Source organism: Lissotriton vulgaris, chromosome 9 (genome assembly GCF_964263255.1).
Source record: "Lissotriton vulgaris chromosome 9, aLisVul1.2, whole genome shotgun sequence".
NCBI classification, from domain to species: Eukaryota; Metazoa; Chordata; class Amphibia; order Caudata; family Salamandridae; genus Lissotriton; species Lissotriton vulgaris.
Window position 1 is genome coordinate 941,488,398 of NC_141697.1, and position 24,859 is coordinate 941,513,256.

A 24,859-nucleotide genomic window follows, 5' to 3' on the forward strand; every position below is an offset into this window, starting at 1 on the left:
TCACAGAAAGATGTGTAGCGAAACAACTCTCTCGTTATATTAGGGACAATGATCTTCTTGACAAATGTCAGTCCGGCTTCATCCAAAACTGCAGCACTGAAACAGCCCTATTGCAAGTGATGACGCGCTGAGGATACTCGACTCGGGGGGTCCTGTCTCCTTATTCTCCTTGACCTCTCTGCAGCCTTTGACACTGTCAACCACGACACTCTCCTCAACATTCTGCAACTGAGAATGGGCATGGAGGGTAATGTGCCTAAATGGTTTGGTTCCTTCCTCTCAGATAGATCCCAAATGATCAAAATAGCGAACAGCCTTTCATCTCCTCTGGCGGTAGGTCAAGGGGTTCCTCAAGGCTCTATACTTGCACCTACTTTGTTCAACCTCTACCTAGAACCCCTGGGAAATCTCCTAAGTAAATCTGGGATCAACTATCACCTCTACGCAGATGACACTCAAATCTACCTCAAAGTTGCCTCCACCCACGATCTCACTTTCCTTAGATCAACTCTCGACTCCATTCAAAACTGGATGTCAACTCACCAACTGATTCTGAATCCCTCCAAAATTGAATTCCTCCTCCTCCTCACTTGCCCCTCCCCCGGTTCAATCTTGGATGGATCAGACAAATCTACTCAACAATAAGCATATCATTGTTGAAAGCGCAAAATCCCTTGGTGTCTTACTCGACAAGAATCTCAATCTAATCCCTCACATCAATTCCATTGCAAAGTCTGCACGATACCAACTGCGACTTCTTTGGGGAATTTGTCGCTTTTTTCCTGAGCATGACCTTAAAACACTGGTGCAATCGCTGGTCCTCTCCAGACTGGACTACTGCAATTCTCTTCTTACTGGCCTCCCCAAATCCCACCTATCCCCCTGAAATCGGTCCTACACTCAGCAGCCCGTTTCATCTATGGGGCTAAAAGAAGCGACCACATCACACCGCTGCTATCCTCCCTGCGTTGGCTTCCCATTGAGGCTAGAGCTATCTACAAGACTGCCTGTATCACCCACAACGATTCAGAAAAGGGGGTGGTGATGAACAGAGTGTCTGAATTAAGCAGACCACTCTTACCCTGTCCAAAGATCAGGGCTTGATCCATCACCGTTTTTTAGCTCACTGCACCATCCCAGCTCAGAACCTGGCTACATGCAAATTAGTCTGTCCCTGGCCCAGTGCATCATGGGAACAGGGCAGACCAGACTACCAAGCCAATTCTTCACTGGAAAGGAGACAAGCTTCCGGGGACCGGTTTTTGGCATTTCAGCCGTCGTCGGCCCGACTTGCTTGAATCCTGATGGTGCAGTGAGCAAGGGACTCATGTCTGAGTATACCCTGCCACACCTATAGTGGCCAAAAACGATTCAGAAAAGGGGGTGGTGATGAACAGAGTGTCTGAATTAAGCAGACCACTCTTACCCAGTCCAAAGATCAGGGCTTGATCCATCACCGTTTTTTAGCTCACTGCACCATCCCAGCTCAGAACCTGGCTACATGCAAATTAGTCTGTCCCTGGCCCAGTGCATCATGGGAACAGGGCAGATCAGACTACCAAGCCAATTTTTCACTGGAAAGGAGACAAGCTTCCGGGGACCGGTTTCTGGCATTTCAGCCGTCGTCGGCCCGGCTTGCTTGAATCCTGATGGTGCAGTGAGCATGGGACTCATGTCTGAGTATACCCTGCCACACCTATAGTGGCCAAAAACGATTCAGAAAAGGGGGTGGTGATGAACAGAGTGTCTGAATTAAGCAGACCACTCTTACCCTGTCCAAAGATCAGGGCTTGATCCATCACCGTTTTTTAGCTCACTGCACCATCCCAGCTCAGAACCTGGCTACATGCAAATTAGTCTGTCCCTGGCCCAGTGCATCATGGGAACAGGGCAGATCAGACTACCAAGCCAATTTTTCACTGGAAAGGAGACAAGCTTCCGGGGACCGGTTTCTGGCATTTCAGCCGTCGTCGGTCCGGCTTGCTTGAATCCTGATGGTGCAGTGAGCAAGGGACTCATGTCTGAGTATACCCTGCCACACCTATAGTGGCCAAAAACGATTCAGAAAAGGGGGTGGTGATGAACAGAGTGTCTGAATTAAGCAGACCACTCTTACCCAGTCCAAAGATCAGGGCTTGATCCATCACCGTTTTTTCGCTCACTGCACCATCCCAGCTCAGAACCTGGCTACATGCAAATTAGTCTGTCCCTGGCCCAGTGCATCATGGGAACAGGGCAGACCAGACTACCAAGCCAATTCTTCACTGGAAAGGAGACAAGCTTCCGGGGACCGGTTTCTGGCATTTCAGCCGTCGTCGGCCCGGCTTGCTTGAATCCTGATAGTCCCTTGCTCATTGCACCATCAGGATTCAAGCAAGCCGGGCCGACGACGGCTGAAATGCCAGAAACCGGTCCCCGGTAGCTTGTATCCTTCCCAGTATAAGAATTGGCTTGGTAGTTTGGTCTGCCCTGTTCCCATGATGCACTGGGACAGGAGCAGACTAATTTGCATATAGCCAGGTTCTGAGCTGGGATGGTGCAGTGAGCTAAAAAACGGTGTTGGATCTAGCCCTGATCTCTTGACTGGGTGAGAGTATTCTGCTTAATTCAGAAACTCTGTCCATCACCACCCCTTGTTGTTAAATGTATCACCCACAAAGCCTTGCACTCCTCCTCTCTTCGCTACCTGTCGAATAAACTGAAACTCTCTGGAGGCTCTAGACCATCTCGGAATGCGGAAAATCTTCTGCTTGAACCCCCCACTTTCAAGAAGGAAAGATCGATGGCCCAATCCTTTTCAGGCAACGCAGTGAGAATCTGGAACTCTCTCCCGCCTCAGCTCCGGACTACCTCCTCCTCTTAGGCCTTCAAACGGGACCTTAAAGTTCTCCTCCTCCAAAGACACCTCCAAGTCTAACTCACACCCTTGCCTTCGTTTGAAGGAAGACCTCCCATTACTGGAAAGTCTTTTGGCCAGGATTATGGTCTTCCTCCCCAGTGTGTTCTGGTAGTTTAAATGTTTAGTAATATCCCAATACCTGTGTATGGTACCCTTTTGGAACTTGCACACGTCACTTTTGTTTTATAACACACTGTTTGCTACCTCACACATTTTGTTTGTTTTAGATACTTGCACAAGTGCCTCCATTGCCTACGTAACGTTTGTTCTTGTGATGGAGTGTCTGCCTTTTATTGCAGTATTATTCTTCGACTTGTGTTTTGTACATCTTTGTAACCTGCACCCATTTCACTTTTTTCTCCTGTAATGCACCGATTGCTACCTCATGTATTTTGGTTGCTCACTAGTGTCACTTTTGATCCATGTAACTTATTGTTTGCATTTGTATTTTGTTCCTGTATATCATTATTGGTCCTTATGTGAAGCGCTCTGACACCTTCGGGTAAAGTCCGCTCTATATAAAATTGCATAAATAAATAAATAAACAAATAAATAAACAGGTGCATGAGCCCTGTGCCCCTACAGTACCCAGGGCCATTACTGGGCACTGTAAGTGCAGTGATGCCATTTGGAGTATATGGTGCTGAGAGGTTGTCATTACGAACTCCACAGCACCATAATGGCTCCACTGAAGACTGACAAGTTCGGTATCAAACTTCTCAGCACATTAAATCCACACTGATGCCAGTGTGGGATTTAATGTAAAATGCACCAGAGGGTATCTTAGAGATGCCCCCTGAAATCCTAACGTACAATCCACATGTGGACTGAGAGGTTGCCTAGGATGCCACACAGCAGACATGTTGCTGGACCCTTGGGTGGAGAGCCCCCCGCTCTCCTGGGCCTGCAGCAATGCACATCCTGGGCGAGGTGCTAGGTCTCCTCCCCCAGGATGGGCAGGGGGAAGCTTCAAAGGCCTGCCGCCCTTGTGAGCTTCTCCAGACCACTTGCTGTACTCAGCAACTGGCACCCACCAGATCTGACCTCCACTTTGGCTGGAAGACTGGCGGAAAAACCCTACGTCAGGAAGGGGGGGTGTGCCAGCCTGCGCCATCTCCACCCGTCAGGTGGGAGAGGCGAGGTGAAGCACGACCCCGGGCTCCGGCCATCTTGAGGATGGGGAGCCCTGCCCAATCACAATTAGGCTCCTGCCCCCCTCTCACAGGAGAGGAGCAGGCTAGGGGGTCTACCCACCCCAGGACAGGGACCTATTGGTCCCTGCCCTTGCCCTACCTGTAACGCCCCTAAATTCAGTATTTAGGGGCACCCTGAACCTTCCTTCAGCAGATCCCGATAACAAAAGAAGATCAAGAAGAAGAAGACCAGCCGTGCAGCTGCTAACAACAGGACGACACCAACTGACTTGGCCCCAGCCCTACCGGCCTGTCGATCCTGGAACCTGCTCCTGCTTAATCCCGGCGACTCCTGCGGACGCAACCTTGGACAACCCGGAGGACCTGCCTGCCTTGACCCTCTAACAGACTGGGACTCGCCTGAGCAGAGGCTCTGCTCCAACAGCAATACCCCTGGTGCCAGCCAGAGAAATGCAAATCCAGCCCACTCTGCACCCTCAAAGCCCGGCCCGTGGCCGAGAGATCCAAGACCACGAGGACGTCCCCCCGGCGACTGGGACCCAAAGTCCAGTGCCCAAAGACCCTCCTCGACGACCCAGATGGCGCCTGCAGCCTCAGAACCAGGGACCCCTCCAACCGCGACCAGCTGAGGGTAAGCTTTCCTGACGCCAAAAGACACCCCTGCACTCGGCGCCCCGGTCCCCTGTGCCTTCCTTTGGGGTACCTACCTGTTCTCCAAGATCCCAACTTACCTCTCGAAGCAGTGGTCGCGCCTGAAGAATCTCCGTCCCCGAGCCTGCAGCCTTTGTTCACTTTTTAACTTTCCCATTGGCTAACAATGAGCGCCAGACGGCTCTAAAGTACCCTGCACCCAGCCGCCCGAGTGCCGCTGGGAGTGCAATACTACCCTGCTCTACTTCCCCTCTTGCCGGAGTAAGTGCCCAGGAGCTCAGCTCCCACAGCCGCGTGGCCTGCTTGCTTGCAGCCACCAACCGAAGGCCCCCTACTCTCCATTGGATTGCATTGGGCCTACTCTCTCTGCACCCGGCTGCCTCTGTGCCACTGAGGATGTAACTACTGTACCTTCCCGACCCTGGGAGATCCCTGAGTCTATGCCCAGAACCTTAACTTCACCAGTCGAGTACTCACCTGCAAACCGATAACTCACTTTCCTGCCATTGGATAACATTGACTGGTTTGACTCGAAAAATCTTCTAAGTGTGAAGTTTTGAAACTCTAAAATATTCCTATAAAATGAGCCGAGTAACGACTTTCGAATTACTCACCTGGAGTCAGGAGAGGAGCCAGTACTGTACCTCTCAGCCCAGTACTGGACCGCAAAAGTAATTGGGACTGTACTTACCCATAACCTGAATTTTCTCCCATAGGAAACCATTGACTGTTTTTCTCTGACATTTTACTTGATTGGGAAAACTTACCCAGTCCCCAATGCTGACAGTGTTACCACTAATCGCCCTATGGCTAAGGTGATACTAGGTTGGGGGGAGGTTAGTGGCCTAAAGCTAGTGGTGGGCTCTCCACAGTTACCAGCTGACTGCTTGTAAATGACCTGGAAACTTCAGCCTGGGCTGAATTTGAGCAAGAAACCCATGCAGTCATGCTGGGTATTCCTAGACTGGTGTGTGCGCAAACCAGAGCACAGAGCAAAAAGAAGGGTGAACAAGTAGGTTTGGATCCTGAAAGTATGACCCAACCAACCAAGAGAAAGAACCAGAAGACTGGGGGACCAGCTTTTAAACAGCAAACCTCTCAGGACCCCCCTTCTCAGGGAGAGGACTTGGACATCCTAGAGGGAACTGAGCCTATGGAGCTTGAGCCTTACCAGGTTGAACTCTTGGGCCCAGTGAGACCCACTAGGGAAGAGCTGTGCCAGGGACAGCAAGACTGCCCCACTCCTGAAAGCCTGAGGCAGCAAGCTGTTTCAGAAGCACAGGGAGATGTCAGTGGTACCCACAGAGTTTATTGGGAAGAGGGATTAGGATTACTGTATGCTGAGGTAAGAAACCCCACTCCTGGAGCCACCAGGAGAGTGGTAGTGCCACAGAAGTACAGGGAGTTCCTCCTAACTTTGGCTCATGACATCCCCCTAGCTAGGCATCTGGGGCAAAACAAAACTTGGGAAAGGCTAGTCAGTCACTTCTACTGGCCCCAGATGCACCAAAAGGTGAAGGAGTTTGTGAGCTCCTGTGTTACCTGTCAGGCCAGTGGCAAGACAGGTGGCCACTCAAAGCCCCCCTGATACCACTACAAGGGGTGGGGGTCCCCTTTGAAAGGGTAGGGGTGGACATTGTGGGTCCACTGGAACCTTCCACAGCCTCGGGAACACATTCATTCCAGTAGTAGTCCATCATGCTACTAGGTACCCTGAAGCAATTCCCCTTAGGGTTACTACAGCTCCTGCAGTAGCCAAGGCCCTCCTGGGTGTCTTCACCAGGGTAGGGTTTCCTAAGGAGGTGGTTTCAGACAGGGGTTCCAACTTCATGTCAGCTTACCTGAAGCACATGTGGAAGGAGTGTGGTGTGCAGTATAGGTTTACTACCCTATACCATCCACAAACCAATGGCCTTGTTGAGAGATTCAACAAGCCATTGAAAGGTATGATCATGGGACTCCCTGAAAAACTCAAAAGGAGATGGGATGTCCTGTTGCCATGCCTGCTTTTCGCTTATAGGGAAGTGCCACAGAAGGGAGTAGTGTTTTCCCCCTTTGAACTTCTGTTTGGTCCTCCTGTAAGGGGACCACTTTGTCTTGTGAAAGAGGGTTGGGAGAGGCCTCTCCAGGAACCCAAACAAGACATTGTGGACTATGTGCTTGGCCTAAGGTCCAGAATGGCTGAGTATATGGAAAAGGCATCCAAGAATCTTGAGGCCAGCTAGGAGCTTCAGAAGCACTGGTATGACCAAAAAGCTGCACTGGTTGAAATTTCAACCTGGGCAACAGGTGTGGGTTTTGGAGCCAGTTGCACCAAGGGCACTCTAGGATAGATAGAGTGACCCTTACCCTATCCTGGAGAAAAAGAGTGAGGTCACTTATCTAGTGGACCTGGGCGCAAGCAGGACACCCAAAAGGGGTATCCATGTGAACCTCCTTAAGCTCTACCATGACAGGGCTGACATCTCCATGCTGATGGTGACTGATGAGGAACAGGAAGCAGAGAGTGAACCTCTCCCTGATCTGCTCTCTTGCAGCCCAAAGGATAGGTCAGTGGATGGAGGAGTCTTTTCAGACACCCTCTCTACCCAACAGCCGACTGACTGCAAGCACATCTTGAAACAGTATACTAGTCTCTTTTCCCTGACCAGGGGTCAGGGAAAAGAGACTAGCATACTGAGACTAGCAACTGGTATACCCATGAGACTAGCAACTGCTATACCCATGATGTGGACACTGGGGACAGTAGCCCTGTCAATATAAAATCTATTGACAATCAGACCAAGTCAAGGAAAGCATCAGAGCTGAAGTCAGCAAGATGCTGGAGTTAGGGTTTATTGAACCCTCTGAGATCCCCTGGGCTAGCCCAGTGGTTCTGGTCTCCAAACCTCACCCACAGGGTAGAAAGAGAGAGATGAGGTTCTGTTTGGACTATAGAGGGCTCAACTCTGTCACCAAGACAGATGCTCACCCCATTCCAAGGGCAGATGAGTTGATAGACAAATTGGGGGCAGCCACATTTCTCAGTACCTTTGACTTAACTGCAGCGTACTGGCAGATTGGCATGGCCCCGGGAGCAAAAGAGAAAACAGCATTCTCCACACCTGATGGGCACTATCAGTTTACTGTAATGCCTTTTGGATTAAAGAATGCCCCTGACACCTTCCAGAGGTTGGTGAATCTAGTCCTGATTGGGCTGGAGTCCTTTAGTGCAGCTTATCTTGATGATATTGCTGTCTTTAGCTCCACCTGGCAGGATCACCTGATCCACCTTGGGAAGGTTTTACAAGCCCTACAACCTGTAGGCCTAACTATCAAGGCATCCAAATGCCAGATAGGGCAGAGCACTGTGGTGTACTTGGGCCACCTTGTGGGTAGAGGCCAGGTACAACCCTTACAGCCCAAGATCCAGAGCATCATGGTCTAGGCTGCTCCAACAACCCAGACCCAAGTCAGGGTATTCCTTGGCTTGACTGGGTACTACAGGAGGTTTGTGAAGGGATATGGGTCCATTGTGACTCCCCTCACAGAACTCACCTCCAAGAGAATGCCCAAGAAGGTGAACTGGCTGTTAGCTGCCAAAAGGCTTTTGACACCCTGAAAGAAGCAATGTGCTGAGCACCAATTCTAAAAGCACCAGACTACTCCAAGCAGTTCATAGTGCAGACTGATGCCTCTGAGCTAGGGATAGGAGTGGTCCTATCCCAGATCAACGAGGAAGGCCAAGACCAACCTGTTGCTTTTATAAGCAGGAGGCTTCTCCCCAGAGAGCAGCGTTGGAGTGCCATTGAGAGGGAGGCCTTTGCTGTGGTTTGGTCCCTGAAGAAGTTGAGACCCTACTTGTTTGGAGCTCACTTCCTGGTTCAAACTGACCACAGACCTCCCAGATGGCTAATGCAAATGAAAGGGGAAAATCCAAAACTACTAAGATGGTCCATCTCCCTACAGGGAATGGACTTTGAAGTGGAACACCGGCCAGGGACTGCCAATGCAGATGGACTTTCCAGGTTCTTCCACTTAGACAATGAAGACTCCCTAGGGCAAGGTTAGTCTCATCACCTTTCGTTTGGGGGGGGGGGGGGGGGGGGTTTGTGTGAGAAAGTGCCATCGTTCTTGCATTGGTATGCCCCACTTTTTAATGAACTGCTGATGTGCTTTGACTGAGTGTGCCCGGGGCTTCTGCCAACCAGGTACCCAGGACCCGTGTTCCTTCCCTAAAACTGTGTTGTGTCTAACTAAAACCCCAAGTGGCATCTCTGGCCACCTATCAGCCCCTAGTAAATGGTACCCTAGGCACCCAGGGCATGGTGACCAGAGAAGACCCCTAAGGGCTGCAGCACTTAATGTTCCACCCTTAGGGGCCATGTACCGTGACACCCACACACTGCCTTTGCAGGCTGATTGTCTAAGTAAAAAATAAACAAAGAGTCGACATGGCACACATCCCTGTGTGCCATGCACACAAGACCCACTGCCCTGGCATACCTCAGTCACCCCTCTAGCTGGGTGCCCTATACCCGTGGTGTCAGCACAGGTGCATGAGCCCTGTGCCCCTACAGTACCCAGGGCCATTCCTGGGCACTGTAAGTGCAGTGATGCCATTAAGAGTATATGGTGCTGGGAGTTTGTCATTACGAACTCCACAGCACCATAATGGCTCCACTGAAGACTGACAAGTTTGGTATCAAACTTCTCAGCACATTAAGTCCACACTGATGCCAGTGTGGGATTTAATGTAAAATGCACCAGAGGGCATCTTAGAGATGCCCCCTAAAATCCTAACCTACAATCCACGTCTGCACTGAGAGGCTGCCTAGGCTGCCACACAGTAGACATGTTGCTGGACACCTGGGTGGAGAGCACCCCGCTCTCCTGGGCCTGCAACAATGCACATCCTGAGCGAGGTGCTAGGTCTCCTCCCCCAGGATGGGCAGGGGAAAGCTTCAAAAGCCTGCCGCCCATGTGAGCTTCTCCAGACCACTTGCTGTACTCAGCAACCAGCCCCACCAGTTCTGACCCCCACTTTGGCGGGAAGACTGGCGGGAAATCCTATTTCAGGAAGGGGGGTGTGTCAGCCTGTGCCAACTCCATCCCTCAGGTGGGAGAGGCGGGTGAAACACGACCCCGGGCTCCGGCCATCTTGAGGATGAGGAGCCCTGCCCAATCACAGTTAGGCTCCTGTCCCCCTCCCACAGGAGAGGAGCAGGCTAGGGGGTTTACCCACCCCAGGACAGGGAACTATTGGTCCCTGCCCTTGCCCTACCTGTAACCCCCCTAAATTCAGTATTTAGGGGCACCCTGAACCTTCCTTCGGCAGATCCCGATAAGAAAAGAAGAAAGAAGATCAAGAAGAAGAAGACTTTGCTGTACAGCTGCTAACAACAGGACGGCACCAACTGACTTGGCCCCAGCCCTACCGGCCTGTCGATCCTGGAACCTGCTCCTGCTTAATCCCGGCGACTCTTGCGAACAGCAACCTTGGAAAACCGGGAGGACCTGCCTGCCTTGACCCTCTAACAGACTGGGACTCCCCTGAGCAGAGGCTCTGCTCCAACAGCAATACCATGGCACCAGGAGCCGCAAATCCAGCCCACTCTGCACCCGCCAAGCCCGGCCCGTGCCCTAGTGATCCAAGACCACGAGGACGTCCCCCCGGCGACTGGGATCCGAAGTCCAGTGCCCAAAGACCCTCCTCGACGACCCAGACGACGCCTTCTGCCTCAGGACCAGGGACCCCTCCAACCGCGACCAGCTGAGGGTAAGCTTTCCCGACGCCAAAAGACACCCCTGCACCTGGAACCCCCCGGTCCCCTGTGCCTTCCTTTGGGATAACTACCTCTTCTCCAAGATCCCAACTTACCTCTCGAAGTGATGGTGCGCCTGAAGAATCTCCGTCCCCGAGCCTGCAGCCTTTGTTCACTTTTTAACTTTCCCATTGGTTAACATTGAGCGCTCGACGGTTCCAAAGCACCCTGCACCCCGCCGCCCGAGTACCGCTGGGAGTGCAACTACTACCCTGCTCTACTTCCCCAGTTGCCCTGAGTAAGTCACCAGGAGCTCAGCTCCCACAGCCGCGTGGCCTGCTTGCTTGCAGCCACCAACCAAAGGCACCCTACCCTCCATTGGATTGCATTGGGCCTATTCTCTCTGCACCCGGCTGCCTCTGTGCCGCTGAGGGTGTAACTACTGTACCTTCGCAACCCTGGGAGACCCCCGAGTCTATGCTCAGAACCTTAACTTCACCAGTCGATTACTCACCTGGAAACCGATAACTCACTTTCCTTCCATTGGATAACATTGACTGGTTTGACTCGAAAAATCTTCTAAGTGTGAAGTTTTAAAACTCTAAAATATTCCTACAAAATCAGCCGAGTAACGACTTTCGAATTACTCACCTGGATTCAGGAGAGGAGCCAGTACTGTACCTCTCAGCCCAGTACTGTACTGCAAAAGTAATTAGAACTGTACTTACCTATAACCTGAATTTTCTTCCATAGGAAAACATTGACTGTTTTTCTCTGAAATTTCATTTAAGTGTCTACTTTCGAAAATTCCAAATATTCCTTAAAAATCGTACCAACTACTAAAAGGTAAATACTTACTTGTCTTAGGTAGAGACCCCAGAACTGAACCTAGGAGTACAGTCCTGGATTACAAAAGTAACGAGAACCTACTTTACCTGTGACTTGAATTTCCTTCCATAGGATAACATTGCTAGTTTTTCACTGAAAAGTTTCTAAGTGTCAACTTTTAAAATACCTTTATATTCTTTAAAAAGCATTGCAGGAACCAAAACGTTTTTACTAAACTTCTCAGCTTAGACCCCAGGACTGAATCTAGGATCCAGTCCTGGAGTTACAAAAGTAATCTATAAAGTAATCAACTGCATTTATGTAGAAAAAACCCATTGAGCTCAATGTTAAACTGTGTTTAAAATTGTGTTGCCTACTGTAACCACTGTACCTATTGTGTTTACAAAGTTTATTACCTTACTGCAACGTATTTATCTGAGATCACGTATATTGAGAAAAGCATATTTTGATACCTGTTGGTTCTAAAAATAAAACAACTATATCTTTTAATATAAAAACAATTTGCCTGGAGTCCAGTCCTTGAGTGTGTGAAACCTTTTGCTGACTGAGTGGGTACAACAAATGTTTTACACTGTCCCCTGCTACTGCCTTACTGCTCGACCAAGCTACCATTTTGGAGTGTAAGGTCAGCCCTGACTTTAACCTCTGTTACACCTCTGGGAGTTGTGGTCTCTATACACACTGTACCTTACTTTGGGCCAGTATATATAGAGCCAATTTCTCACAAGCAGCCTCACGTAATCAAAGTAATTCACTAATTAAAAAAAACATATATACATGAATGGGGTTTTGGGCCAACCCTCTTTATCCATTGGTGTGTTCAGCTGGTATTCAAATTTGTTTTCTGCCCACCACAGCAAACGTCATTGAGCAATAGGTCAGCCCACTTCAGCTATTGTTTCTGTTTCAATATGAGTGACTGCATTTTGCCTGATAACATCATGTGTACACCTGTCTAAAGAAAAAGGGTATGTCAGTGCTAGACCAGGTGGGCAATACATTAATTTGCCTGTTCTTTTTTCCATTTTGTATTTGTCTTGTACAGTGTTTAAACTTGGTCTTCTCATTTCAGTACTTGGAAACCAATAGTAGCTTTTCTTTTTACCAAGAGGAATCATATTTTCCTTCGATATGCATTAAAACTAAAAAGGGGTTGTGTACCTGTTACAAGTATACCTACCTACCAGGGATTATCCATACTGCTCTATTAACCCCTTAAGTGCTGCTGACGGCCAATGGTCGTCAGCAGCGCTACCTCCCCAGTGCTGCGCACGACCATTGGACGTCCATTCAGCACTGGTTCCAATGGACAGCGCAGCACTGGGGAGAATTGTTTACACGCAGCTAAGGTGTTAAATTATGAGCAATAATTATTTTTAATTTTTGGTATTGCAAGCATATTTTGTGGCATATGCTTGCAAGATATTCAAAATTAACCATCACACCAGCACGCCAAGGCCATACCTAATGGCTTGATTTTAGCGATCTGTGCTGGATCCCCTGATCTCTTGTGTTTCTCCCAAAGTGGATCAGCCATGATTGACACAGCATTGCACAAGGCCCTGTTTCCATCCCTTTTAGCCTAATTACCATTTGTTGCATTCTGGAGATCTTCCTCAAGGTTACTGGCGCTTTTCTCCGCTTACAGCACAGCTCATTGGCTTTAAGGAAATGGGATTTAATGATCCATTATTTGAATGCTTCTTCTTATTGGTTTGTTTGGGTGATAGCCTCCTGCACTTATGTCTTGTGTTCCTTATACTTAGCCAATCCGAAGCAGATCTATCTTGACAAATAGGTTTTCAAACTTGAGTGTTGGGGTGTTTTCTGTGTTCTTCAGTGTTGCTGTGAGGGGTTCTTTTGCCTCATATTTACCTCATGTTCGTGCTTACGTCTTCGGGGGCAGCTCACATGCTGCCTCGGTGGGTTTTTAGTGGCCTGTTTTGCTGAATATGAATTGCAAAGGAGCCACCTGAAGTACCCCTCACACTTTTATGCAAACCCTCTGCTGTAGATCAGATGCTCAGTTTGGTCAAACCAGGCCAAGGCAACAGTATGCTTAAGCCTTTGTAGCACTGGTTTGGCTACTCTGTATGTTTGAATCCTCTCGGTTGAGGAAGGGGGTGGTGACTTTATGGTTGCTGCAGTTCTCCTACCTCTAGATCTCACCTTCCATCTCTGTTCTTTGTTTGTATATTTATTACTTTGGCATTGCAGAGAGAAACTAAAGTCAGGAGAAGCTGGTAGATGTCTTGGCAAGGAAGTAGTAAGAAAAATAAAATCCTCCACTTGAATTAATCACATGAGCGTGCAACACAAACAAACTTGAACTTTCTTAGAATAGTTCAGTTTACCCTTTCATTCTTCTTCCATCTCTCTCTACATCCTTTCTTTCACCATTCAATATATTCATGCACCCTTCTGTCAATTCCATCACCTTTTCATTCACCCCCTACCGTTCTATCCATATATCAATGCATCGATCATGCAGCCTTTCACCTTCCATCCTCTATTCTTTCACAAATCTGTTTTTCTGCCCTTCCATCTATTAACACTTTCACCTATTAAGACTTTCACTCTTTTAGCACTACTTCCTTTCACCCTTTCATCCTTTCACTCTTACATGCTTTCACCAGTTCATCCCCTCTTTCTTTCACCCTCCTTTCCTTTCATCATTTCTTCCTTCTATCCTATCATTCTTCTTCTTCTTCCTTTTCTTTTTGTAGTTACTCATCTTTTTCTCATGCTTACTTTTCTTTCCCACCTTTCTCTCCCATGATCACATTTTCTATTTGTTATTTTCTGCTTTCTATCTTTATATTTTCTTGCTCTCTGATTCATTAAATATGCATGGAAATCCATGGCTCACACATCTGTGTCCTGGTATTCCAATGGCCTTCAAACTTTTTCATGCAGCACCCTTCCAAGTGTAAAATAATTTAATCATGCCCTTCTTGCCCAACCTCCCCTTGTCTACGTTGCTTCTTCTCACCTACCCTCCTCTTGTCCGCGTTGCTTCTTTCCACCCACCCTCTCCTTGTACGCGTTGCTTTTAATCTCGCCCACCCTCCCCTTGTTCGCGTTGCTTCTAATCCCGCCCACCCTCCCCTTGTCCGCATTGCTTCTTCCCGCCCACCGTCTCCTTGTCCGCGTTTCTTCTTCCCGCCCACTGTCTCCTTGTCTGCGTTGCTTCTTACCGCCCTCCCTCACCCTTGTCAGCATTGCTTCTTTCCTCCCTCCCTCCCCTTGTCTGCCTTGCTTTTTCCCGCCCACACTCCTCTTGTCCTCCTTGCATTTTCCCCGCCCACCCTCCCCTTGTCCTCCTTGCTTTTTCCCCGCCCACCCTCCCCTTGTCCTCCTTGCTTTTTCCCCGCCCACCCTCCCCTTGTCCTCCTTGCTTTTTTCCGCCCACCCTCCCCTTGTCCTCCTTGCTTTTTACTTGTCCTCCTTGCTTTTTCCCGCCCACCCTCCCCTTGTCCTACTTGCTTTTACTTGTCCTCCTTGCTTTTTCCCGCCCACCCTCCCCTTGTCCTCCTTGCTTTTGACCGCCCACCCTCCCCTTGTCCTCCTTGCTTTTTCCCGCCCGCCCTCCCCTTGTCCTCCTTGCTTTTTCCCGCCCGCCCTCCCCTTGTCCTCCTTGCTTTTTCCCGCCCGCCCTCCCCTTGTCCTCCTTGCTTTTTCCCGCCCGCCCTCCCCTTGTCCTCCTTGCTTTTTCCCGCCCGCCCTCCCCTTCTCCTCCTTGCTTTTTCCCGCCCGCCCTCCCCCTGTCCTCCTTGCTTTTTCCCACCCGCCCTCCCCCTGTCCTCCTTGCTTTTTCCCGCCCGCCCTCCCCTTGTCCTCCTTGCTTTTTCCCGCCCGCCCTCCTCTTGTCCTCCTTGCTTTTTCCCGCCCGCCCTCCCCTTGTCCTCCTTGCTTTTTCCCGCCCACCCTCCCCTTGTCCTCCTTGCTTTTTCCCGCCCGCCCTCCCCTTGTCCTCCTTGCTTATTCCCGCCCGCCCCTTGTCCTCCTTGCTTTTTCCCGCCCGCCCTCCCCTTGTCCTTCTTGCTATTTCCCGCCCACCCTCCCCTTGTCCTTCTTGCTGTTTCCCGCCCACCCTCCCCTTGTCCTTCTTGCTGTTTCCCGCCCACCCTCCCCTTGTCCTTCTTGCTTTTTCCCGCCCACCCTCCCCTTGTCCTTCTTGCTTTTTCCCGCCCACCCTCCCCTTGTCCTTCTTGCTTTTTCCCGCCCACCCTCCCCTTGTCTGCCTTGCTTGTAATGTTGTTTTTGTTTTTTTGTTCAAATCTGCTAATTATGCAGCAGATGAGCGATTTTGTGGCAAGTGTGCCAAATCCATACTTATGTGGAAAACGCCACGTCCGCAGAATCGCATAATTCCAGTGGCCCTGCATTTCACCAAAGCACTTGCATGCCAAGCAAATTAGTTTAATGTACGCTACGCGGTTTCCTTTCAGTGCGATTGCCATCTGAGATGCATCATCGGAGACCTCTCCTCGAAGCAAAAACACTCAGGATTGCAGTGTTAGGACATACTGCAGACCAGCATATATTTAATTCCATGGTTTAATTTCAAGATCTCTTTCAAGTCTCAAGGACAGTTTGGTGTAAATAATTTGAAATGCATTTTTTTAGTACAGGAGCCGACACAGGGTATAAAGCTAACAAGAGAGACTTGTAGTACTTAGAAGGTGTGCAAGAAACCCCCCCCAGAGATTTTTCTCTTGTTCAATAACTGTAATTTAATGGTCTTATAAAAGGTGGGAGGAGAGGTGATTGAGAGCTTGAACAAGAACAGGAGCTGCAACTGAAGAATGCCGCTGAAGGGTTTACCCACTATCTGACTGGCCTGTATCTTCCTTCCCCCTGTCTTCATACAGACTATTGCCACAGACAGTGGCATTCTGAAGAGACAGACATATTGACTCTGAGCACTTTATAAAACTACCATAAAAATAAACAGGACTTGGGGTACAAGCAGTATTATTTCCACCTTGGTGGCATTCAGTTTCAAGTCACTGTTCCCCGACCTTTCTTCCACATTCTCTGAGGCACTGTAGAAACACTCTCCTGTGGGCTCCTTACATGCACATAAATAGGTATCTTGTTAGTAAAGTGAAAGGTTAGCTGCTGGTCTCTCACATGATCCATAATGGTTTGAGTAAGTTGACTACAGATACGGGCAACGGCAGACACAGCGACCGCACTCCCCTGCTGTGTTCCCTTAGTGTTTGATTCAACAGTAAATCCGGCTGAGTGTGCACAAGCTACTCCAGCACCTGCCGTCGTTGGGTGCCAGCTGCGATGCAGATAATGAATGAACCCAAGATTCGGAGTGGTGCACCACCCGTTAATAAAGTTTGTTTGTTAATAGGTCATATAGTCTTGATTTAGTTGTCTTAATGAATCCTTTATTCTCATAAGAATCCCAATACAGAAAATGGCCAGCCAACGGGGTTCGTTCATATACAATGAACTTCTTCAGGGCATAGAGTGTAGTCCTGGGAGTGAATGCACATGTACAGTATGGCTGCGTGGGCCTCCTTGATAAGGACCAGCATGCAACGTATCTGATGTAGGACAAGCCGCAGTCGTCAGCTCCTTTTAAACTTGGGAATAAGGATGCCTTGAGGTACTTTCTAGAAAACATGGAAAAGAGGAGAGGTTGATCAATCCCCCACCCCCGCACACACTGAATTCACACCAAGTATAACCTGAATCACTTGGTAGCTACTCCTTTGACCGGACTCCTGGGACCAAGATGAAGGTAGGAAGATGGTTCAAGAGGACAGCATGGTTTATGCTTATGGCATCCAGCCAGTGGACTGGGCTAGAATGGAATCCAAGACAAGGCAGTGTCTCTGCAATGTTTGGGGCTTAACTCTGGATGGTTTGTGTGTGTAGCCACCCTTTCTTGCCACTGATCCCGGAGCTTTAAACTAACAACCTACTAAGCGCGACCCGGCATAGGTGCATCATTGCATTAATGGATAGAGCGGTCGACTTTGAAGCTGGGGAACCAGGTTCGAGTCTGACGGGAGGCTCAAACATCCTGTGACTGTGGGCAAATCACTTAATCTCCCTGTGTCTAAAAAAAATAATCAAAAGGAATGTGCCCATCTGTAATGAGCTAGGGGTGCTCATGTAATGTGCTCTGATACCTTCGGGTCGAGTTTGCGCTATATAAAACTGCAAACAATATATATTTACATTGCATGCATGCTGTACACTGCCTTTAACCAGTGATTCTCAGTTCTGTGGGAAGACCCCTTGCATACATGTGACTGCCACCATCTGTTTTACTCATTTACTAGACCCCTGGGTTGGTGAAAAATATTGTTTTGAGGTTCTTCCCGAACGAGAGAATGATTTGGAATCAGTGAGGTTGGGATTCCCTATTCCATCTAGTAAAAGAATCCATGCCATGCTCCTTGCTCTTTTTGCCTCCCTGAGATACCTGCTTTAACATCCCACATGATTCAGAAAAGGGGGTGGTGATGGACAGAGTATCTGAATTAAGCAGAACACTCCTACCCAGTCAACAGATCAGGGCTTGATCCATCACCGTTTTTTAGCTCACTGCACCATCCCAGCTCAGAACCTGGCTACATGCAAATTAGTCTGTACCTGGCCCAGTGCATCATGGGAACAGGGCAGACCAAACTACCAAGCCAATTCTTTTACTGGAAAGGAAACAAGCTTCCGGGGACCGGTTTCTGGCAATACAGCCGTCTTCGGCCCGGCTTGCTTGAATCCTGATGGTGCAGTGAGCAAGGGACTCACATCTGAGCATACCCTTCCACGCTTATGGTGGACAAAACGATTCAGAAAATCCCACATCCGTCATGGCTGGAACCCATCATGTTTCATATTTATTGTTTTCTTGCAGGAGCATTCTGATCAATCTAATTGGCTTCAGATCAGCCAATTAAATTAGCCAGAGCCTCCAACTACTCTCTCTAATCCACTCCACATTTCTCTTGAGGTGGGCATTATCTGACCAAATCAGAGCTGTTAAAGAGAAGGCCCCTCCTAGTGGAGAGGGATTCACTCTGGAAACGAAACTAACTTAGGGATTATGTTTCCTTTAACAATATGCTTGGAAGTCGTGATAACAAATACGAGGACGTTAGAGGATTTGGGGAGTTTGCTGTGGGGATATGAACGATTTTGATGCAGTGTTAAGGGGTAGTTGTGTTGAGTATGGGCTTCAGTAGACTTTCACTCTGGCTTCTTTATAGAACCTTAAAGCAGTCTTTTGGAGAATGAGGGTCAAGCATCTGGTGGCTCAGATGACGAAAGTATCCAAGAGTACCATTGAGTTGGCTAACAATAAACATATGTTACCTTTCATTAGCAACAAGAGGCTCCTAATGGGCGAGTAAGCATTTCACAGATGCACTAGTTAGGTTATGTTAAGGGATAGCTGTTGTTTGTGTGGCAGCATTTTGGACTTTTTAAAGTATGTCCGATTGATACTCGGGGACTTTATTAGAGGAGTTAGCTTAGCTTAGTGTGCTGCTGATTATGATCCCTGTACTGCAGCATGTAAAAATTACATTTTGTCTTGAAGATATTTGAGAGATGTTCATGAATATCAGGCCATTTAATCGCCTTGCCACCCTTTGTCTTCATGCAGTGCAACCATCTTTTCTTGAAATACAAGACCAACTCCTTAGGTCTGAACTGCAGGCCTTCACGCCCGTTCCCCAGGTATGCCAGGGCTAGTTACCAACTCTCTCTTCCCTTTGCAGAAGATGAAGTCTGAGACGGCAGCTCGAGCCACGAGGAAGATGAACCCAGACTGCAATGTGACAGCTCATCAGAACCGTGTGGCACCAGAGACGGAGCACATCTACAGCGAAGAGTTCTTCGAGGGACTGGATGGAGTAGCCCTCGCTGTGGACAACTTCGAAGCACGTAAGGACCTTCAGGGATGGCAAGTGTTTGCATAGACAGTAGTGGTTTAACTCTGGAAGCTCTCCTTGAGCAGCAATAGAAAGTCACATGGAACCGTCTGTTTCAAAGTTTTGCATAGAACATCCAAAGGGGGCAGCCATATTGAGACGTCTGACATGAAGTGATATGAAAGCAAGGAAGAGAGGTCAATGTAGATACAATTTAAAGTGCAGTTGCTGCCTTTCCTGCCACAAGTTAGGATGATACAATGAAAATGCTTTGTATTGGTAAATGTTCTGTATATGCTTTGTGCCTGTGCTGGAATAGAAGGAATGTGTCAAGCCACAACAGACACGCACAAGCATTGTAACGCATGGGGCACTGCAAGTCAGTGAAAAGGTATATTCATGGAGTTGTGTTTAGTGGCCCATTGCCAGGCATGCATTTTGCTGCTGGTGTTCAACAAATCAGATAAAGTTATGATACAGGTGAGATGCATTCATAGTATTGCATGGAGACGAGCACTAGAATACCAGTGACTCTATTGGCCATGGTTCAGGTTTACTCAAGCAGGTGGAGTGATAACGATTAAATGGTATTTGGTGCTTGCTGCAGTTTACGGCAGCGGTGGATCGTCTTGGGGTGGGGAGTGCGGCATGGTTACATTGTACTTTAAATATTGTTTGGGTACCCCGTACTGAAATATGGAAGCCGGAGGCAAACAGTAGGGCGTATAAAAGGAGTTGTATGCATGGCCTTAGTGTGAGAGTTCTAGGGAGCATTTCTGCACAGGAACAGTGTGTAGTTGCTTTCTGAGTACTGGAAATGTGAAGATGTTGCTGGGCACACTTCAGAATGTAGTGTGTACATAGTACACTTCGTTGCTGTCTGTCCTCCTACTATTGCAAGCAGCAGTAGTCCTTTCTCATTAGAAAGGGCGCCATCTTCTTATAAGGCAGGGCACCTGCTGCTGGTTTGGACACCCTCTGTTGGTTTTGTTCACCACAATGAGATGCTGAGTGGGTATTGAGGTCTTTCTTGTTCTTTCCAGGCACGTACATAGACCGCCGCTGTATCTCTTTCCGCAAGCCCTTGCTAGAGTCTGGCACGCTGGGCACCAAAGGCAACACACAGGTCATCGTACCCTTCCTCACCAATACCTACGGAGTAGCCAGGGACAACGCGAATGCTGCCTTCCCCATGTGCACCTTGAAGAACTTCCCCTATGCCATTGAGCACACGCTGCAGGTAAGGAAACACCAGGGGCGTCTGACGGAGGGGTGGTAAGGAAGCATGGCCTGGGGAAGGGGCTGGCAATGCAGGACATTGGGTTTAAGGGTAGCCTTCAGGTTAGAGAGAGTACAAACCAGCGGGGCCTGAGAAAAGGACACCTTTGGGTATAAGTGCGCTTTATAAGCTTTTTAACATAACATCTTTGATGCAGGCATTCAATTAAATCCAGACACTTTCACATTTATATACTGTATATGTTACATTGTTACTTAATCCAAAACTTTGAACTCCCTTGCTGACTTGTGCACCACCTGATGATAAGCATATTGAGTGTTTTTGGCCCAGGAATGCTCCCTGTATGATGAACAATCATGTTCCCCTTCCCTGAGAGCTGAGTGCAATATTTGGTATCATTGTTTCTGATTTTGTCCCAGCCTCACCTTAACCTAGCATGTGTACAGCTGTCTAGGCCTGTCCCTTGACATGAGTGCGGTCCGGGGTTTGTCCTGTGAGGCGCACCACTGTCCCTGTCATGGGTTTTGCATGTTGAACGATGGTGGCAATGTACCATATTTAAAAAATCAACAGTTGTGACCAAGCCTTTGTGTCACTGGAGTGGAGGCTTTTTGGCTCAAGTATGTAACGTTCTGCTTCTGTGTGCTAACCCAGATCCTAGTGCTGACATCTCAAGTGTATGTTGTGCATGTTTGGGTGTATGGCCAGTTGTGCATGCTTGGGTGTTTGTGCTTTGTGTGTGCGGTCTGGTGATGGGTATAAAGTTTCTTATGCAAATATTATATGTGATGACTGAGATGACCTTTTATTGTGAAAATGTCAAAGATTTGCAGATACTGAGGCTAGTTGAGCAGTTCATTTGCATATCACACAAAGCAAGACAAGAACATAGCAGAAACCAAATGACGGGGAGACGGAGACAGTTGGCATTATATACATGTTTGTGAATGTATGTAGTCTATTTAGCTGCTATTGTGCAGTGGGTGGATGGTGCTGTCTTTGTAAGCTTCCAGGGACCAACAGTTTCTCCGGTTGCATTTGGGGTTACTCATGCATTAAATTGTAGCTTCTTTTGATTGGACTGCGCAGGAATGAGTCTGGTTTTAAGTGACTCTTGGTGGGTCTGCACGGTGCACCATACCCTGATATGTGGCTGATGTCTGTGATTGTAACTCATCTGAGGGTTCAGAGATACTGTAGAGAGTGGGCAGGCAGATCGGGCTGTGACCAGGAATGGCACCTGCAGCATGGTGAAAACGGATACAATACTGCCCTAAACACAATACAAATAACATACAATGTACTTAATATTGATAAACAAACCAAACTGGTTTGAACAGCGAAAAGATGTATATCTATATCTCTAATATATCTATATCTATATCTATATATACGAAAACCCAGGAGACAGACCACAGGACCAGATGTCAGGTTTCTTCTTTTTTATTTGCTCAAGTTTGTGCGAGAGTGCATTACGCGTTTCGGGCTACCAGAGCCCTTGTTCACATGCAACCATTGTTTGTACATTTTTAATTTTTATAGTGCACATTTCACCCAATCTCCACCGCCCCCTCCATGTATCACGTGATCATGGAAATAAAAGACATATTCAAAATAGAATAGAAGTGCCTATATGACCGTATAAATACATAGGTACATAGAAAATAGAGTCACATGTATATACAAGTTTAAATCAGAAGTCTCTGGATAAATCCATCAAATACTTGTATCTAGAGGGGGCAAGAAAAAAAGGGGGGGAGTGAGTTATAAAAATTAATTCTTTAAATAGTTCGAATATTTATAAAATGATCAACAAGACCAGAATAATAAATGGGTAAGATCTTAAAGTGCTATTTTTAAAGTACAAACAGTGCATGTCCTAAAAGTGCAAAAGATTAATTATGACCAATATTTTGTCCAGAGGAAGAGAAAGTGACAATGTGCATGAAAAACCAACTTGTAAACAAATTTGCCTCATCATAATATTTTCAACAATTGGGTTAAGAACCACATTTTGCTTAAATTAAAATCCATGATAAAAGCATTTGACAATGCAAGTATAATCATAAATAGATAAAGATTATAAAAACACCCTGTGTATAAAAATTGTGTAAAAATACAGAATAAATATAGGTAATAAATTGCATATATTTACAAAATAGGGAATGGCCCAAGAGAATTTTTTAATTTCCGCCTAACAGAGAACCTGACTAGACGGAACGAAGATATGGTAAATTATTTGGAAAAACTGATGTTATATGTGAAAAAAGCTGAAGCAACCTCCAGGCAACAGGGAACCTGACTACCTGGGAACAAAAGTCAGTTTTTAGCAATCAGACCAAAAGGAGAAAATCACTAAGGAAGTGCTAAGGGATTTCAAAGGAAAGTGTGCAGATCCTCTGTGTTATTAAGGCCATTCGGACTTTTGCTGTCGAATTCCAATATCATATTTGATTCCAACTGCCTTAATTTCAAATCCCTATTGCCACCTCTTCGTAGTTTTGGTATTGCCCCCACAACATAATAAGACAAGCAATTTACATCCCTATTATGAGTAGACTCGAAGTGGCGTGCCACTGGATAGCTTGAGTCATTATGTAAAATTGCCCGCAAATGTTGTAGGATCCTGACGTGCACTTGTTTGCTAGTACTGCCGATGTAATTGAGGCCACAAGTGCACGTCAGGACATATACCGCAAATTCAGTTTTGCACGTATATTGACCTACAATCGGGATTGCGGTCTCACTGAATGGGGTAGAGTAGTGAGTCTTATTAATACCAAATTTACAGGCCCTGCAAGTGGAGCATTTGCGAAATCCACCTGCTGTCTGCATCCAATTCGTTTTTTGCTTAAGTTCTGGACTTGGCTGGTCCAGAACGGTTCCCATATTTCGTGCCCTGCGGAAGGTTATCGTGGGTTTAGAAGGTAGCAGTGCACCTAAAACCGAATCTGTCATTATAATGGGCCAATTTTTGGTGATGATTTTCCTGATTGTATTCTCCTGGTCACTAAATGCTGTAATGAACCTGGGGCATGTCTCATTGTTTGTGTCTTTTTTCGAAGAAGAATCTTCCATGGCACAATCGACCGGGAATAGGCTATCTCGAGTTCTCAAATTTGCTTTTTTCAAAGCCTGGTCAAAGATCTTCTTGGAGTAGCCTCGTTCCCTTAATCGAGTTTCCAAGTCCCTCACACAGTTAATGAAATCTTCATTGGTGCTACAAATCCTTTTCAATCGAAGGATCTCGCCATAAGGGATGCTATGGATGGTGTGTTTGGGATGAAGACTTGATGCGTGTAGGGTGGTATTCCCTGCGGTTGGTTTCCTAAATAATGTTGTTTGAATTTTGTTGTCATTATCAATATACACTTTAACATCTAGGAACTCAACCTCCTTCTTACTAATGTGGGATGTGAATTTCAGGTTCAAATGATTGACATTGATTTCCTTAACAAAGGTAATAGCCTCCTCAATTTCACCCTGCCACACAATGAATACATCATCAATGTATCTGAGGAATTTGATTATTTTTTCATCCACCCATGTTTTGTGTAACCTGTTGAGGACCTGCTCCTCCCACCAGCCAACGTGTAAACACGCGTAGCTGGGTGAGAAGCAGGCCCCCATAGCTACACCTCTCACCTGACGCCAAACATCCTTTTCAAAGGCAAAAAAGTTATTGCATTATATATATATATATATATATATATATATATATATATATATATATATATATATATATATATATATATATATATATATATATATATATATATATATATAATAGCTCCCAGACACCAACCAATTGCACACACGAGTGGGTGCACACGAGAACGGGGGTGTGCCCGTTTTTTAATTAGCGCTTCCAAACTCCCAGGAAAATGACTCCGAAGGAAAGTAGCACACGCAGGGGAGGTTTCCACAGATGTTTTAATGAAGAAACCAACAGCAACGACGCGTTTCGCCTTGGGGCTTCGTCAAGTTGTGCAGAGAGCCGAGGCGTGCGTCGGATTTAAAAGGACACCATGTGAATCCAAGAAACAAAGGTAGGACTATACAGTACATTCGTGGTCGCCATATTGGAATGGTGAAATGAAGTAAACAATTGCAAGTAATTCAAAACGATATCATCATGAATACCCAATGAATGTACACAATTAAAACAGCCTAATATCAGGCCCAATGAGTTCGAATATCGAAATGCTAGTCACAACCTTAAAGAAAGAATAAAGCCCATGATGGGCAGCGTGACACCTCCACTGACTTTGTAAAATACGCTATATACATAATAAATGAGCAAAGTCACAAGATAACGCATGTGGCGGGAATCCACCAAAAATTATGCGTATCATCCCTCATGAAACAATAGCATATGCAATATATATGTAAATGTGGATTGATGTCTCATTGCATTAACG

At 47.2% G+C, this 24,859-nt stretch overlaps 1 protein-coding gene across 2 annotated transcripts in view; it reads left to right on the top strand.

The window, feature by feature from the left end:
• The window catches only part of UBA7 (ubiquitin like modifier activating enzyme 7), a 1,262,833-nt gene that overhangs the window by 189,178 nt on the left and 1,048,796 nt on the right, over positions 1–24,859 (top strand). For both annotated transcript variants that reach the window (XM_086938795.1, XM_086938796.1), the window contains exons 14-15: positions 19,046–19,211; positions 20,242–20,438. In XM_086938795.1, the coding sequence (XP_086794921.1) occupies positions 19,046–19,211; positions 20,242–20,438 (363 nt within the window). The remainder of the gene's footprint in view (positions 1–19,045; positions 19,212–20,241; positions 20,439–24,859) is intronic.